Here is a 16,508-nt window from a genome sequence, read left to right as displayed (position 1 = left end):
AGACATACCGGAAAGTAAATTGTATTCTGAGAACTCTGGCCCTGGTGTGACTGTGTGTGTCTTGTGATGGACTGGTACCCAGTGCAGGGTGAACCCTGCCTTGCACATGTTGCTTGCCAAGATATGCTCAACAGTAACTCTGTATGGAAGCAGTTACAAAATGGAAAATAGGTTTGATTTTACCAAATGTAATCAGAATAATTCATTGAAATTAACTATGAACAGCATAGCAGAATGGCACATTATTGCAAGAGGAACAGACAACAACAGAAGGGAGAAGAGGAAAAGGAGGAGAAAGAGGGAGAGGAGTCAAGAGAAGCTTGTGCCAGGCAAAAGCCCCCATTTCATGATCAACCAAACAATGCCTGATTGGAGCTAAGTATTTGAACCTTGGGTTTCCTGGGTAAAAGATACCCCAGTTAGAGACATCTTTACCGCTTAGGGTGCCTTTTAAGAATAGGGATATAGGCTCCCATTTATTTTGTAGCGTTGGGGTTTGCAGAGAGAGAGATTTAACTGCAGGTTGAATTGCATTTATTAAGAGGGAAGCATGCCACTTATTGTGACCTCTGTGGGTATTATTTAAGAGTTCAATCAACAGCCTGAGGTGTTCTGGGTGATTAGGATGTTAGGCCTCTGAAACACCTTGTCTATAACTATTGTATATACAGTATAGAGTGTGTTATACGTTTTGTTGTATGTAGCATAGTGTTTGTCTTGTCATTATTAATCAACATTTGTTTAACCAAGTGTGTCTGGATTATTACTCTTTTCACCAAAGCTGAGAAGAAAGAATTCACGTGCCTCTAATCATACCAATCACTTGGGCATGTTCTGGAGAAATCACTTACAATTAGGGGGTTTTGAATAATTATTTTACTTATCGACTAAACTGCTCAGTCAATTCCTGATATTCTCCATTTTCATAACCCCCGATTTGTAAGAATGTGTTAGACTTACACACTTAAAGTTTTTATGTTGGATATGTTTCACATCCACTCACAACGTAAATCCCCCATTCATATTTAGGAGGTGGCTAAATATGCAGATGCAAACAGTCTAGAGCCCTGATGGCTTTAAGCATATTTGGCATGCAAAAACAAAGTATAATTTAGCCTATTGTGCTGGGGGAGCCTGGAAAATAGGCTGATTTATAAAACCAGCCAAGATACAGAATGTTTTTACAGTACTAAAAGGAATATTTGAACAGTTTTCTCTTAAGTAAAATGTCAGAGATGCAAAGAAATACTTCAGTAACTAGTATTCTACAGAAAACGCATAGTTCCTTAATGTAATGTATCTAATGCCATTAAGGCCAAATTCTAGTGTTGATCTTTTAACATTTTTTTCATTATGTTCCTTAAAACACAGCATTGTTTGAGGTAGATACAAGTTTTGTCTGCTTCTAAACATTTACTTTTTGTCACATAGTTTAAGGAAAATCATTAGAAAGTCACCTGCTGGAACTGAAATGGCAAACATATAATGACAATAGTCTATGACTATTTTGTCAGATATTTACAGGATTTCAGGGCCCTTTTATAGTGTCTCTAAAACAAAGTCAGAGAAAATAAATCGACAAATCTCTAAATGGGTTCTATTCTAAAAGGGGAACCTTTCTCCATATTCCAAAAGGTGCATCAAAATGGAGAGAAAGTGTTTCTTTTGCCTCATGGAAACAAGGATAAATATGTAATCCCACAAATTCAAAATACCCCTTTCGTTAATTCTTAGAATTACAATCTTAGATTAAGTTAGTGCCCAAATTACATGGTGTTCTTTATCAGGTTAGCATGTAATGTAATACGATCACTTAGTGCAGTTCCTTAGGTGGCCAGAGGATAAGAATAGAGCTCAGTGCACCAGAGAGAGTTTGTTGAGTTTTACTGTATCTTCCCTAAAAACGCTACACTGGCTAGAATGCCCCTCTGACTATTGTGGCTGCCTTAGTTTATAAGATAAAATATGGGACAGCTGCTGTTAGATTCCAATACCTTAAAGAGTGCACATTGCTTTGACTTCAAAAACAAAATATCGTAGTTGGTGTAGTTAATCTTTGGAATCCATTGCATGCACCAACTGCAATCTTAAAAAAAAAGAAATCCTTTAAAGAATTTATGACTTTATGGGGACGTTAACTTAATCAAAATCCACATAGAAATAATAACAAGTATGATAAGCATGTAAGATTTAAAATAAAGATATTATTATATACCTACAGTATATTTTAAATTATGCTTTTTTATCAGTCTGATATCATAAAATATACAAGCTTCATTCACCCTGTCTGTATATCTCTCCTTATGAAATTAAAAGTGTCTGCCTCCAGGTAGATGGTAGGTGTAGTCACACCTTGCCCACAAAACCTCACTGCAATTCTGAAGTATCCTACATCCTCCTTTTGAGGTTACAGAGAGGCAATTCAAATCAGGCATTATGCAATGTCAAACAATACAGACCAAACAACATCCTGTTACCAGACCAGCAAACGTTTCCATTTTTTTCCATCCAATACCAAAAACTACCAGCTCCTAGCAAGGGTCCCTGTAACCTAGAGCCCTCTCCAGAAGCACATAAGGTGGGACAATCCCTGGACATCCAGAATGCATTTTACCTGTGTAACAGAAGGGGCTATATACTTTAACATATTATAACAATACCGCTTTTTATGTTTCATCCCCCTGTTTCAGGTGAGCAGAAGTATTATGACATTTGGCGGCCAGGTGTTTCTTAGTGGTCAGGTGTTTCGTGCTGCAGTGATTGTGCACAAATAAAAGGGCTGTGAGTGTGTAGTGTTGGATTTAGCCTTTGCTCTTCCCCTTGGTGTCTGCCTTTGGAGTCACTAAGCCTAAACCAACAAACAAAGACCACAGAGCTGTTTTTGAAAGAAATGCAAGGAGCGTGGATGCTGAAACAAAAGAAGAACTTAATCGGCACCTGGACATAGCAAAATCGACAATCTGGATTATCTTGAAAAAGAAAGAAACCTTGGTACTGCTGTGCTTAGCAATTGACAATGACCAGGGAGGCCAAGGAAAACAGCTGCAGTTGAGGACACTCAACATAGAGCTGTGAACCTCCACAGTGCAGGGGTGAAGGTAACACTATCTACTGTTCGCAGACTTCGACAGCAGAACTCTTAAGGCTACACTGCAAGAACAGCTCTGAACAAAGTGTTAAAGGCAGATGAGACCAAGACAAAGCTCTACCAAGGTGAAGGCAAGGGGAAAGTGTGGAGAAAGGAATGAACTGGAGATGATTCAAAGAACCACTTCACCTGTGAAAATGGTGGTTAGTACACAACTCCGTATTGTAACGAACTGAGCTGCTGAAATCAGTCCATAGCTGTATACTAAAAAGTCTATTGTAAAAAAAATAAATAATTACCAATGTATTCTCTTAAGCAACACTTTAAGAGTCTAAAGTGTTTCAGTATATCTCTATTATGTACAGTATCAATGAAAATTAAAGACACTGTGATCAGATTTAAACATCATCCAACAGCAGCTTTGAAATTCATATAATAACATATAGTTACAGTTTGTGCATTCCTCAGCAGTATCCAACATTAGTTCAGGTGGGTAGCTGTGACAGCATGCGTAGGCTGCAAAGGATCAAGTAATACAGTAGGTTTATTCCATGCTAAAAAGAGAAGTAAGAAAACACCCCTGGCTTGGAGCCTTCTTCAGGTGTGAGAAAGACAGGGAAGTAAGCAAATGTAATGTGTAAGTAAGCTGGAGGTGGGAGCAGGGGACAGACAGATCGGCCAATCAGGTAGTGTGACGTCAGGATATGTGAAATGAAACCTACAATGAATAGAGAGAATTTAGAAGAAAATTAGTCTGTCGTTGAGAGAAGGGGAAAAGTGTGATCCTAGCTGCAGGATAATTTTAGTTTCTGTAGTCTTTCTGATGTAGGAGTTAGCTCTGTTGCAAGGGAAAGTGCCTGGTGTGGATGGTTGCTGAGGGCGGTCAAGGGAGCTGTGAACAAGGTTACGCAGATTAGGTCGTCGGCGATATGAGATGATGAGGTGGTCATTCACATAACTTCACACAACTATCTCCTGTATAGCTCCTTTCAGTATTTCCTATAACAGACACATTGCATATGTAATGCAAACTTGATTTGATCTATATATCTGGATATGTACTGAAAGTAGAGAGTTGCATGATAAGGTTGTGATAAATACATAAATACCCTTAGCATTCATGATTCAATATTATTACTGTAATAATGGGATCTGTAGTCCCAAAGCTGTGTTACTTGTCAAAATTTTAATCTAAAAGATTTGTCTAAATGTGGGTTCTGTGCAATGTAGACTCACTATGAACATGTATTTCTTAATTTGGAATAATCAAAACCAAATACAATATGAATGTTAAAAAATCCCTCATGTTCATGTACCCATTTAAACTTATTGATTTAAGATATTGTGTCATAAAAAAGCACTCAAGTTTATGCTTTGAACAGGATCCTTTTTGCCAAAAATAACCTGATTTTGATCTATGGAAACCATTCAAATCACCTGACCCATTCAAATCACACAGTTTGCCTTCTACCTAATCCATTCAAATTACGCAGATTTTTTTCCCTTTCCCCTGACTCATTTAAATGTGCTATTCAGATCTCAAGTTTTTAAAATAGAAATGTCACAAAGGTCTAGCAAAGTCAATATTAATACAGGGGTGAGGAGTGCTGGGTGTCCACTATGAACTCACCTCCAATTCAAGCAATGTTTATCTTCATCTGCCTTTGTTTATAGAGAGGAATGTTATATTTGCCGAAGTTTCATGAACATTTGTAATAGGACTGCTTCTTGGAAAACACGGAACACTTAGTTGTGGTCACGCCCTCTGCAGCCAGAAGGTGCTCCTTCTTTGTCCTGTCTCTTGTTTCCGGTGCTTTGCTGTTCTTCCGGTTTTTCTCTCTCTCTGGAGCTATATATTTCTGAGTCTTTCATTTGCCTTCGCTCAGCATTGACGTTAGGATGTCCTGAGACCCGCCTAGCACCAGGTCGCCCCACGTCCGCTACCTGAGGGCATAGGTTTCTATACAGCATTTCCTGAACAGCTGAGTCCGGGCTAACCCCTGTCTCGCCGCTACGCATAGGGTCTTTTACGCTCTCCTGCCATTCCACGGTTCGTCCTTTCCGAATCCGTGACAGTTGTACTTCTTTTAATAAAAGAAAAAGTTATATATATATATGTTATGTTATATAATGACATCCCCAATTCAGGGCAGAGTTGATCTACCTTCCTCTCTATTGAATAACTCATCTGTGATTATATTTCCTTTCTTTTTCTACAACAGTCAGAGACCAAGTCCTCCTACTTTTCAAACAATCAGAAAAGATTTAAGTGGTATTTTCCTTCTTTTTATGAAGGTAACATCCATTTTTGGTACCTCAATAGTTTTTCACAAGTGAATAGCATTATCACTGTACAGATGTAAATTCTGCACAGTCCCATATTGTAATGGTACTTAGCCACACTTATAAAGTAGAATCAGATATATATTACTGAAATTTACTGTATCAGTCTTTTGCAATCAGGATTTCAAATTTATTTTTTGTTACATTGGGTCGTGGGTGAGCCAAAGTCTATCCTAGCAAGTGACAGGAGCAGGGCAGAATACACCCTGGACAGAAAGCCAGTCCATCGCAGGGCAGATACACAGACATTAACATGCAGATACTCACTCCAGAGCCAATTTAATAATAATAAATAATAATAATAATAACTGCTTACACTTATATAGCACTTTTCTGGACACTCCACTCAAAGCGCTTTACAGGTAATAGGGACTCCCTTCCACCACCACCAATGTGCAGCATCCACCTGGATGATGCGACGGCAGCCATAGTGCACCAGAACACTCACCACACATCAGCTATCAGTGGGGAGGAGAGCAGAGTAATGAAGCCAATTGATAGATGGGGATTATTAGGAGGCCATGATTGGTAAGGGCCAATGGGAAATTTAGCCAGGATGCCAGGGTTACACCCCTACTCTTTTTGAGAAAGGCCCTGGGATTTTTAATGACCACAGAGAGTCAGGACATCGGTTTTACGTCTCATCCGAAGGACACGCCTGTTTACAGTATAATGTCCCCGTCACTATACTGGGGGATTAGGGCCCACATGGACCACAGGGTGAGCGCCCCCTGCTGGCCCCACTAACACCTCTTCCAGCAGCAACCTTAGTTTTTCCCAGGAGGTCTCCCATCCAGGTACTGACCAGGCTCACACCTGCTTAGCTTCAGTGGGTTACCAGTTGTGAGTTGCAGGGTGATATGGCTGCTATTTAACAGGAGCCACTAGTATGTACAGTATGTAAGTATACTAGTATGTATTTGGACTGTGGGAGGAGAGTAGAGAACCTGGAGGAAACCCACTCGAACACAGACAGAACCTACAAATTTCACGCCGATTGCACCCCAGTGTTGCAATGCAGCAATGTTCACCACTATGCCATGGTGCCACTATGTAGACTTTTTAGTTACAAGTCATTGTTTATCCCTTTCTGCTTTAGGGGATGTGGGACCGAAAAGAACTGTGTCTTGTGTTCATAGGAACTTACATCTGATTCACACTAAATATGATATGAATTTAATGAGAGAAAGTTTAATGTACTGTATACATGTTAACCTCATCATATATAACACTTTCTATATTTCTGCTCCTTGCCAAGGTTACATATTCTCCCACCTGTGTCTATGTATAAACCTTCTCCATTAGTGTTGTTGTAACAGAAAGAATAAGGTTCTGGATCCCGAGATGAAGTTAAACAGATGAGTTTATTGCATGCATGGAACAATAAAGTCTTGTAAACAGGCGCCGTCCTTCAGATGAGACGCAAGAAACAACAAAACCGAAGTATTGTTCAAAGTGCTGGTACAAACTTTAGGTTTATATATCCTTTTCTTTCCTCTTCTGACATCACTGTTGTTATGGTAAAGGGGGGAGGTCACGTGTCTGGCCAGTTTACAGCTTTTTGGCCAAATGGTCAGGGATTAAGTCCCAGGGGGTTCCCTAGCTCGCATCTGGAATCCTTATCAGTTAACCCCCTTCCTGCCATAAACTTCAGCCTTAGAAGTCTAATCTTCATGCAGAAAGGACTTAAAATTAACCCCGTCTTCACATCTTACTTCAGTGTCAACAGGTATTTTTCATGTTTGGAATTGAGCAAGATGAAATCTATATTCAAATACAACCAACAGATTTGCCTTTACTTTCCATGGTTAGTGTGTAGTGAGATTAAAGGTGATAATTAGCAACAGCTGGGGAAATTGTCTATTGTTATATTGAAGTGGATATGCAGTTTAAATGACCCTGAAAAATATTATTGTTTGTTAACACAGACCCTCACAGCTGGGGCTCTTCCAAACAAGTGTGTGACTCATGACAGTCATAAATATTTAACTATCTTTTAAGTGTATGAATGTAAATGTGCTGTTTATGAGGATTGTTTCAGTGTGTATTTTGATTAGACATTTGTGAGCATCAAGGCGGATTGGGTCATAAACTCACTCTTTTGTAAGTTTATTTTGATCATTTTATTATTGTTTAAATAGAAATGTATATTGCTTGAATATATGTGTATAAATTGCTTTTTATTGATACATAGTAGCCATAAACCAATCTTGGAAATTCATGTTCTAATTCCTAATCATTTTCTCGAACCATATTTGATACAACAGTATAATTTAAAATGAAACTGTGGAAGGTTACCTGCATGGAGTTAGCCAGTAATCCCCCCCTGCACCAATCTAATGGCAGGGATATCAGCAAACCATTTAATTATTGCAGAGAGTCAAAACTAGTAATGAGCTGGGTTGACTGCCATTTGAATAAAAAATAGGGAAGCAGGAGCAGGATGAGATGGAAAGCAGGAGCAGGATAAGACAGGAAGCAAGAGCAGGATGAGACAGAAAGCAGGAGCAGGATGAGAAGGGAAGCAGGAGCAGGATGAGACAGGAAGCAGGAGCAAGATGAGACAGGAAGCAGGAGCAGGATGAGAAGGGAAGCAGGAGGAGGACGAGACGGGAAGCTGAAGTGAGACTGTACAAGACTGTCAGCAGCAGGACAGGACTAGAAAACAGAACTTTCATGTCAGAACAGAGCGTGGCTGAGAGCAGCTCAATAACCAAGATCTGACCAACAGTGCTCCAGGGTTTAGATACTGTGCTCATTAATGTTAATGAGTGGCAGATAGCTGGGAGAGCCTGCTGATCTGCTGCCAGTAGTAATAATAATAATTCCTTACACGTATATACTGTAGCACTTTTCTCAACACTCCACTCAAGTACTTTACAGGTTATGGAGATCCCCTCCACCAACACCAATGTGTAGCATCTCCCTGTATCGATAGTAGTGGGCCGGGTTGAGCTCCTCTTGTGTATGTGGCTGGTCTCAGAGAAGACTGGTGCTGAGTGCTCTGACCTGCCCAGGACTAACTGTTCTGTATCCTTTTCATAATTCAATTTGATTTCTAATTCAGCATTTTTCCTAAAATAGGATTTATGTGACTGTGAGGCAAATACAGCAGAATTATTATTATGAAGCCTTTGACTGAGGGACATAGAATGCAGAGGCTGTCAACCTCGACTAAATAAAATAAATTCATCCAATTCAACAAGGACCAGCAAGTGAAGCAGTTTTGTGGTCTTAAAATACCAACATGATGATTTATCTGATAAAAAAATCTGCAGGAACTATGGTACTGATTTGCAACATGGTTTGCATCTCTGCTTATAAACAGTGGCTATAAAAAGAACTCACACTTTTTGTGCTGATCAGTGCTAAGAATTCCAGAATAAATACATGTTGAATCCAATGATGTCAGTACATTTAATGTGAAAATGCCAAAGGGAGTGAATACTTTTTATAACCTTTGTATTATATCACAATATAAATGAAGAATATAATCAATATGTTGGTATTATTCTTTAAACTCTAGTGGACTTTATTAGTAAAGCAGATGCCAGAAATGATTTATTTTTATTTGGACTACTGAGTTATTCATGAAATATTTCATAGTTGTACCTATGATGATCTCAGATTCAAGATTTACCCTCTAAGAATGTAGAAATAATTGTAAAAAAAATCAGTTTCAAACATTTTAAAGATATAAAAAACATTGTGAGGATATAAAGTTATAATTTTCCTGAAATATTGCTTTCTTTAATATCATGTAACGTGTTTATCATAACATCTCCTTGAGACTATCATTTTGTATACAGTATATGTATGGAGCAGGATCAGTTTGTTTTTAAACTTTTTAAATTATTTTTTTGCTATAATAATATAGATGGCATTCTGACAAACCATTGCGAATAGATGGAAGTGTTTTTATTGACACACATAGATGTTCTGTATCTATTTAAAAAACATCAAAGCAAAACCAGCTTTATTTTAATTTATTTAAAGTACCTCCAGATATTCAGTCAAAACAACTTACAAACATCATAATGACACAATGGAACAAACACAGAAAACACAACTTTGCAACATTAAAAATTGGACAAACAATATTGTAAGTGAAAATATAAACATAAAATGAAAGTGCAGATTAACCTTTAGACCACTGGTTGGACTTGCAACCTAGATTATTTTGTGATTAACATTTACTGTATGTTGTGTGATTACCTTACCTATGATAAGTAATAGTTTCCCTTAGGGAATTCACTGAAATGTGTTGAGCTATTCGCTGTAATACCCTTCTCTTAAGGGTAATACTCTTCAATTCAAGAACCTCTTAAGGGAGGAACAATTTCAGTCAAGCAGGTTTATGAAACTGTCTGCTGGAGGTACCAGTGATAATAAAAAACTAATAATCTCATCAGGTGTGGAAGTGATAGACACAGCTTTGTGAAGCCTGGTTGCCACACAGCCCTACTGTCAGTCACAGTACTATATTTCTAAAATAATTTATCTTTGTAGACAGGAGGTCTTTGTTGAACAGCACATCTTGCTACTTGATAGGCAAGGTACCTTCTCCACTCTGGACAGGTAGAGTAAAGGCTGAGTGCTGCTACTCAGATTGACGAAGGAGAAGGAGATGGGGTGGATGTAGCACTTAAATAGGTAAGTGTGATAATATTGCTGGAAAGGAAAGAGGGTGACTGGCGGAAGATAATTAAACACTATAATAGCCAGAATAGAAATAACTATCTTGAAGGCCTTCTTCTTCATGGGGTGCATCTCATCTTTCCCTGGTCCAGATCGCTTCAGTGCCCACAGGATGGAGATGTTACAGAAGACCATGAACATGAAGGCAGTGAGGATGCCGAAGGTGAATATTTTGTCCAAATTTGGAATTCCACCTATAGCCTTGCCAGTAGCGTAGAGAACAGTAATGGCCATCACCACCACCGAGCAGGCTGCTCTGTATTTGTGATCTTTGAGGCCTGTGAAAGTGATGGGATGCAGCACTGCTACATACCGGTCTAAACAGATACAGGAGAGAAACAGGGGACCTCCCATGTCTTTTAAACCATAAGTAAACTGCTGTGCACGCCAGGCATCTTTGTTGTTAAGGAGAAACACATTAACCAGGTCAAGAGGGGCCATACAGCCAAAGAAAGTATCCATAACAGCGAGGTGAAATATGAAGATGTCCGAAGTGGAAGATTCACCTGTTCTTGTCAGCAATAGAGACAGAACCATCACATTGGCTGGTATACCCAGAATAACATTGACTATCTGTATACTTAGCGCAACCAGAATACCAGAGAGCTGCTCTTCACATCCTTCAAATGGAGACCACAGCTTCTCTGTGCTGTTGGACATGTTGTAGTTCAGGGGAAGGTTTGCATTTGCTTGGAGGACATCCATCGTGGTCTATAGAGAAAAACCACCAGATGGTTTTATTTGAAAATAAATTGATGTAACATGGATGACAGGCTTCAATTTAAATGCAGGAAATAAAAGTAGGATTTCGAGAGGATTGTGTTTCATTTTTGTAAAAAGCCAGTATTGCTTGTTAGTTTCAGAGAAGCATTTTCTGAGTCTAAACAACATAATACTTAATTGTTAATTCACTGATTTTTCCGTGAAGCAAAGTCTAATTTTAAGTCAGCAAAGGCTTTACTTGCCTTCAGCCAAATCAGTCATGCACACAATCACACTAGGGTCACATTTCTCATAAGCCAATTAACAGTCCTTTGTGGACTGTCAGAGGAAACCCACACAACCATGGGGAGAACATACACACTCCAGGTCTGGAATTGAACCTAGATCCCAGAGCTGTGAAGCAGCAATGCTAACCACTGTTGCTGCTCACCACAGAGTTATATAATATATTTTCTCAGATGTAATCTTTCTGTATGTATTCTTATTTGTGTATCACCAGGTTTTAAAGGCCTCACTAGCAAGTGTTAAAGCTAGTCGAGTCTAGTGTGTACTTCTGTAACTCTAAAAGCGTAGCTGAACAGTTTCTTTATGCTTGTATTTTATGTGCAAAATCTGAATGGATTGGATGAATGCAGTCAACATTATTATCCACCCCTACAGTACATCATCGGGCAGCCACTTACTAGAGAAGGTCACAGTAATGCACAGGCTATTGAGGAAACAGTGTAAAATGCAGGACTGCAGCTTGTATCATAGGCATACAGAGGGCCATTGTCAGAAGATGTTTAATAAGTTCCTCATTAAAGTTTAATTTTCACATTGTGCCTCACATTCAAGATAATGTGCCTGATTGGAATGAGAACTGGTGAATGGATTCGAGAAAATGATGGTTGGTTTGAAATCAGTACTGATGTTCAAATTAGAGGTGATTTAATTAGCAGGTTACTACAGGAGTCTGTGCTAGACCCACTGTTCCTTTTATTTCTTTATCAATTATCTCGACTCCAGTAAAGTTAAGAAAGTAGTCATGTTTGCAGAAGATACGACTACAGGATATAGAAGAGACAAAAAAATTAAATATACTGTATTTAGATACGAGACAGGTGAGATGCTGAAACACATTTCAAATGACATTTACCGTTCTGAAGGGCAGAGTGTTACAGGCTGGCATCAAAAATATCAACCTTAGATACACAATGGAAAACACTGAGCTTGAAGAGTGAGTTTTCCTTTTTTCTAAATACCTTCAAGATAATGTGCAGAAACAAAAAAAGTACAACAGAATTTACAGTAGAGGTACATCATAGAATTTAAATTAGGAGGATGTTATATCAAAACTGTACAGTGAACTATTTAGAAGACCTCATTTAGAACGATCCAATCCAGTGTTGTGGGGGAGCTGGATCTTGTTCTGGCAAGCAGTGGGCACAAGGCAGGCAGAACAAATCCTGGATGGGACATTACACACACAGCTTTTACAGAACCCATTTAACCTACCAGTATGTCATTGGACTGTGGGAAGAAACCCATGCAAAAATGGGGAGAACATACAAGTTCCACACAGTTAGCATCCCAGAAAAAATGAACCCAGGGTTCTGAAATTGTGAGGCAGCAATTCTCACCACTGTGTCCCACTTTATACTGTAGATAACCATTTAAATGTCAAAGGTTACTCCCCTTCTTTTTTTAGGATTTCACTTTTCTCGGCCATTTTAATGGAGTATTCACTCTCAAAATCTCCAACATTTTTTTATTTAACTATATTATACTGTATGTTTTAATAGTTTATTATTTTTATCTTTTTATTATTGTGACAATATTTAATTAAGTTATCAATCTAATACTCTTTCATTGTTTGGGAAAACACTAATATCATAAGGATTTCTTCAACAAATTATGGCCAACAGTATGGTACTGATATCTAATTAAACTTCCTCAGTTTGCTTAAGCCTTATTAAATTAATGCAGATTATGCGCAGGATTGCAGATTTATGTTAGGTTATATACAGTACACTAACTCTCTGATTAATGTATTTCTTCATGACATTTTATTTAGAAGATCTCAATTCAAAGCTGTAGATAAAGAAAAAAAATAAATATGGTGGGTCAGACGGACTAGTGATCCTTGTTTTTGTACAAGCTTTTAATTCAGTTTTCAATCCCAGGTCTTTTCCTGAATTACTCCCATGTCTTTTAGGTTTCATTCCAGCATACTGTAACTGTAATTCAATTAAGCTGATCTTACTCTTAAACCACCTAATTTTTGTTTCTCTGTGTCTTTATGATCAAACCTGATTGTTAATCCCTTAATGATGAGGACTCACAGGAGGTTATCACACAGTCAAAAACAATCATAAAGCACTGGTTTACATTTGTAACTAAAGTGGTTGGAATTGAGAAATTCCAGTTTAAGAACTTTATATATGATTATTATTATTATTCAATATCCAAGACTGAATTCTAGTTTTATCTTATAAATACAGTACATGTATTGAATTTTTTACTATTACTCTGCTCCATGCAATACCCTTCAAAAAGATTTGTTGTTCTCCAGCCTTACATCGTTGAAAGATTTAAAAAATATTATAGATTAATTTGTTGTTTTAATGAGCATCTTTCAGTGTATTTTTATATCCTTCTTGTTGTCTTCATGTTGGTATTTCCTTGCCCTTTTCAATGAGATCTAGCTCTAAGAGCAGACCTTGATCCCAATGAGACTTGACAAAAACAATTAAGCAATATGACAATAAGACTTGGTTAAATAAAATAACTGGATGTTAGAAATTTCAATAACTTCTGCTACATGATTGAAAGCATATTGATTTGGTTAGAAACGAGTAACAATTATTCTGCCTGTGTCTTTCAGACCAGAATTCAGACCTCAGTGTTGTCATATGATTGCAGCCAGTCTAACCCCAGTACTGTCAATGATCCCATGAGTCAATATTTCAGTATTGTATAGTGTTTAGTGTAGTTGTAACTACAATGTCATAATAGCTGTTGTAACTGTAAATTAATATCCCACAACATACTGCATACTGGGAATGGAGTGTACTTTAGAGCACCACTTTGGAAAATGAAGTTATTGTGATGGATTTTCATATTGAGGAATTAAGAAGAAGATACAATTGTAATAAAGATCTAAACTGTTATGTCAAGTGGGGATGGAACTAATTAAAACAGCAAATGATTAATTAACATATTGTGTCATTCATTATGTTAGTTAACATTTTCTGTTCAGATAATGTGGAAATGAATACCAAAAAAAGCCTTTAAAAATGTTTGGTGAAAATTCTAAATCCCCACTCTCTAGTGGAAAAGCATTTTGACAGCAGTTTCAAGTTTCAAATTAAACTACTTCTTTAAAATCCTGACATCGTTCGATCTCAATTCACATTTTAAGGACATAGGTTTCTTAAAGGGTTTAGTGATGTTTCCAGGATTTTGTAAAACTTTTGTTTTAATTTCAGAAAATAAACAGCAAATGTTCTATAATATCTATTTCAAACTATTTCTTTGCTAGTTCCTTGTCTTTTTATTACAGAAAACCAAACCCTTGGAAAAAAAAAGAACATATTGTACCATGCATTGATCTATAGACTAAATTATTTAGAAACGCTTAGGATGAGTTGTTTCTTGTACAATATTTGTAATTTCAGCAAAAGCAGTGCAAACATGCAATGATCTTACCAAAGCCACAGACATGTCTTCAATCAGCTTGTGCTGTTTGCTTGTGAGTTAGTCTGCTGCCTGTGCTCTCCCGGAGTCCTCTATGGATATGGATTTCAAACACCTGGGGCAGGACTATATGAAGGACATTCCTGACCCTTCTCCAGAGGAGTAAGAGGCAGGGCATCCGTTTGCATCCAATAGGAAAACTGGGGAAGGGGACTAAACTGTTTTCTGTTTGAGGTTGGCAAAATCAAGGCTTCAGGTTGTGTACTGTATGTAAACATACTGGGTATCTACAGGTGTACAGAACTTCAGAACTGTCAGAATCACATATCAGGAAAGCAGTCTCATGAGAGAATTATTTCTTTGCATCTAATAGAATGGTGTAGCCAAAGCATGCTCCTTAGTACTGTTGTAACAGAAAGAATAAGGTTCTGGATCCCAAGATGAAGTTAAACAGATGAGTTTATTGCATGCAAGGAACAATAAAGCCGAAGTCTTGTTTCCCGCAAGAAACAACAAAACCGAAGTATTGTTCCCCGTGCCGGTACAACTTTTAGGTTATATACTCCTTCCTTGCTGCTTCAGACGTCATTCAGTGTTATGGTAAAGAGGGGGGTCATGGTATTTGGCCAGTTAAGAGACCCTGGCCAAATGGTCAGTTTAAGATTACGCCCCCAGGGGGTTCCTAGCTCGCATCTGGAATCCTTATCAGTTAACCCCCTTTCCTGCCATAAACCCCTGTTGCTTAGAAGTCTAATTTTCAGGCAGAACTGACTTAAGTTAACCCTTTTTACATCTTGTGTCTTACTTCAGTATGATGTAGTTATAAAAAAGTAATCCATTATTAGAAAGTTGTGTATTAATATTAAGGGGTCCATGCAACCCAGAGACTACCCCCCAGTCTGGAATTCAAACCCAGGACCCAAGAGATGAGGCAACAGCACTGACGGCCACCACACTGGGCTCTGGCCAAAGAACATTCATAAACCTTTTCAGCCTTCACCTCCTAATGATGACTGGAACAGAATTGCATAGACATGGCAGAAGCTGAAGCATCCCAGGGGTTCAAGCTACAAAGTTTCCAGTCATATATGATATTAAGCAAAAGTGAAAAACTTTCAAAATGCAGCTGTAGGTTCGGGAAGCAATTTCAAGTCTTTTGTGGTGGCGATGACATGGTCTGTTCAGATCTGATTCTGCCTGAACAAATACTCAACACTTAGTGGATGTGAGAGGAGATTCTTGTCTGGACCACATTTCCCAGAATGCTGTGGGAATGGAGCTGGTGCCTTTAGTCACCTGACCAACTGGCACAAGACAAATGATTGAGTGAGGATTTCAAAACACGGAGCTCAGACTTCCAACCATCAGGAACCTTAGGGAAGCAGTCCATACCCACAGCAACTGAAAAAAACATATCCATGCAGCATGATTACTGTTTTGGAGTTTTTTTCTTTTGTTTGTTTTTTCCAGTTCTCTGTTAAAAACATTTAGGCCATATGTTTACCTTTAATATTCTGTTTCTGAAGTACATCTGTAGTTTTTTCATTGATTCTGACTAAAAAAATATGAATATTTTATTCATAAAGAGCCTTTCCAAACCCAAGAATGCTGTACACAGTGATAAAGAAAAAGACAAAAAAAGCACAATAAAAAGTAAAAGAAAAAACAGCAGGTTAGATAGATAGATAAGACTTTATTGATCCTGAAGGGAAATTGATGTGCTACAGCAGTCCAGCCCAAGACAAGCAAAAAACAGACATCAGAATAGACAAAAAATTATACAAAACAAATATAAAATAAATAAATAAAAATAAATACATAGGTGTATGCAAAATATGATGATCATAGTCACAGTAAAAACAATACAATATGTACAAAATGTGCATAGGTTTATACAGATTGATTGTCCAAAAAGTACAATGGAGCAACATGCTGTGCATAGACGAGCACATGAAAAGGCTAACAGTCCTAGCCTAGG

General features: G+C 37.9%; 1 protein-coding gene across 1 annotated transcript; it reads right to left on the bottom strand.

Moving 5' to 3' along the window:
* Nucleotides 1–9,928: 9,928 nt before the first annotated feature.
* On the bottom strand, nt 9,929–10,834 carry LOC148815820 (uracil nucleotide/cysteinyl leukotriene receptor-like). Its single transcript, XM_088904705.1, has one exon. The coding sequence runs from the start codon at nt 10,832–10,834 to the stop codon at nt 9,929–9,931; it is 906 nt and encodes a 301-aa protein (XP_088760831.1).
* Between the last annotated feature and the right edge of the window lie 5,674 nt (nt 10,835–16,508).

This window comes from Atractosteus spatula, chromosome 24 (genome assembly GCF_055471065.1).
Source record: "Atractosteus spatula isolate fAtrSpa1 chromosome 24, fAtrSpa1.hap1, whole genome shotgun sequence".
NCBI classification, from domain to species: Eukaryota; Metazoa; Chordata; class Actinopteri; order Semionotiformes; family Lepisosteidae; genus Atractosteus; species Atractosteus spatula.
The sequence above is the reverse complement of the archived record's forward strand: the minus strand, read 5'-3'. Positions and strand labels throughout refer to the sequence as shown.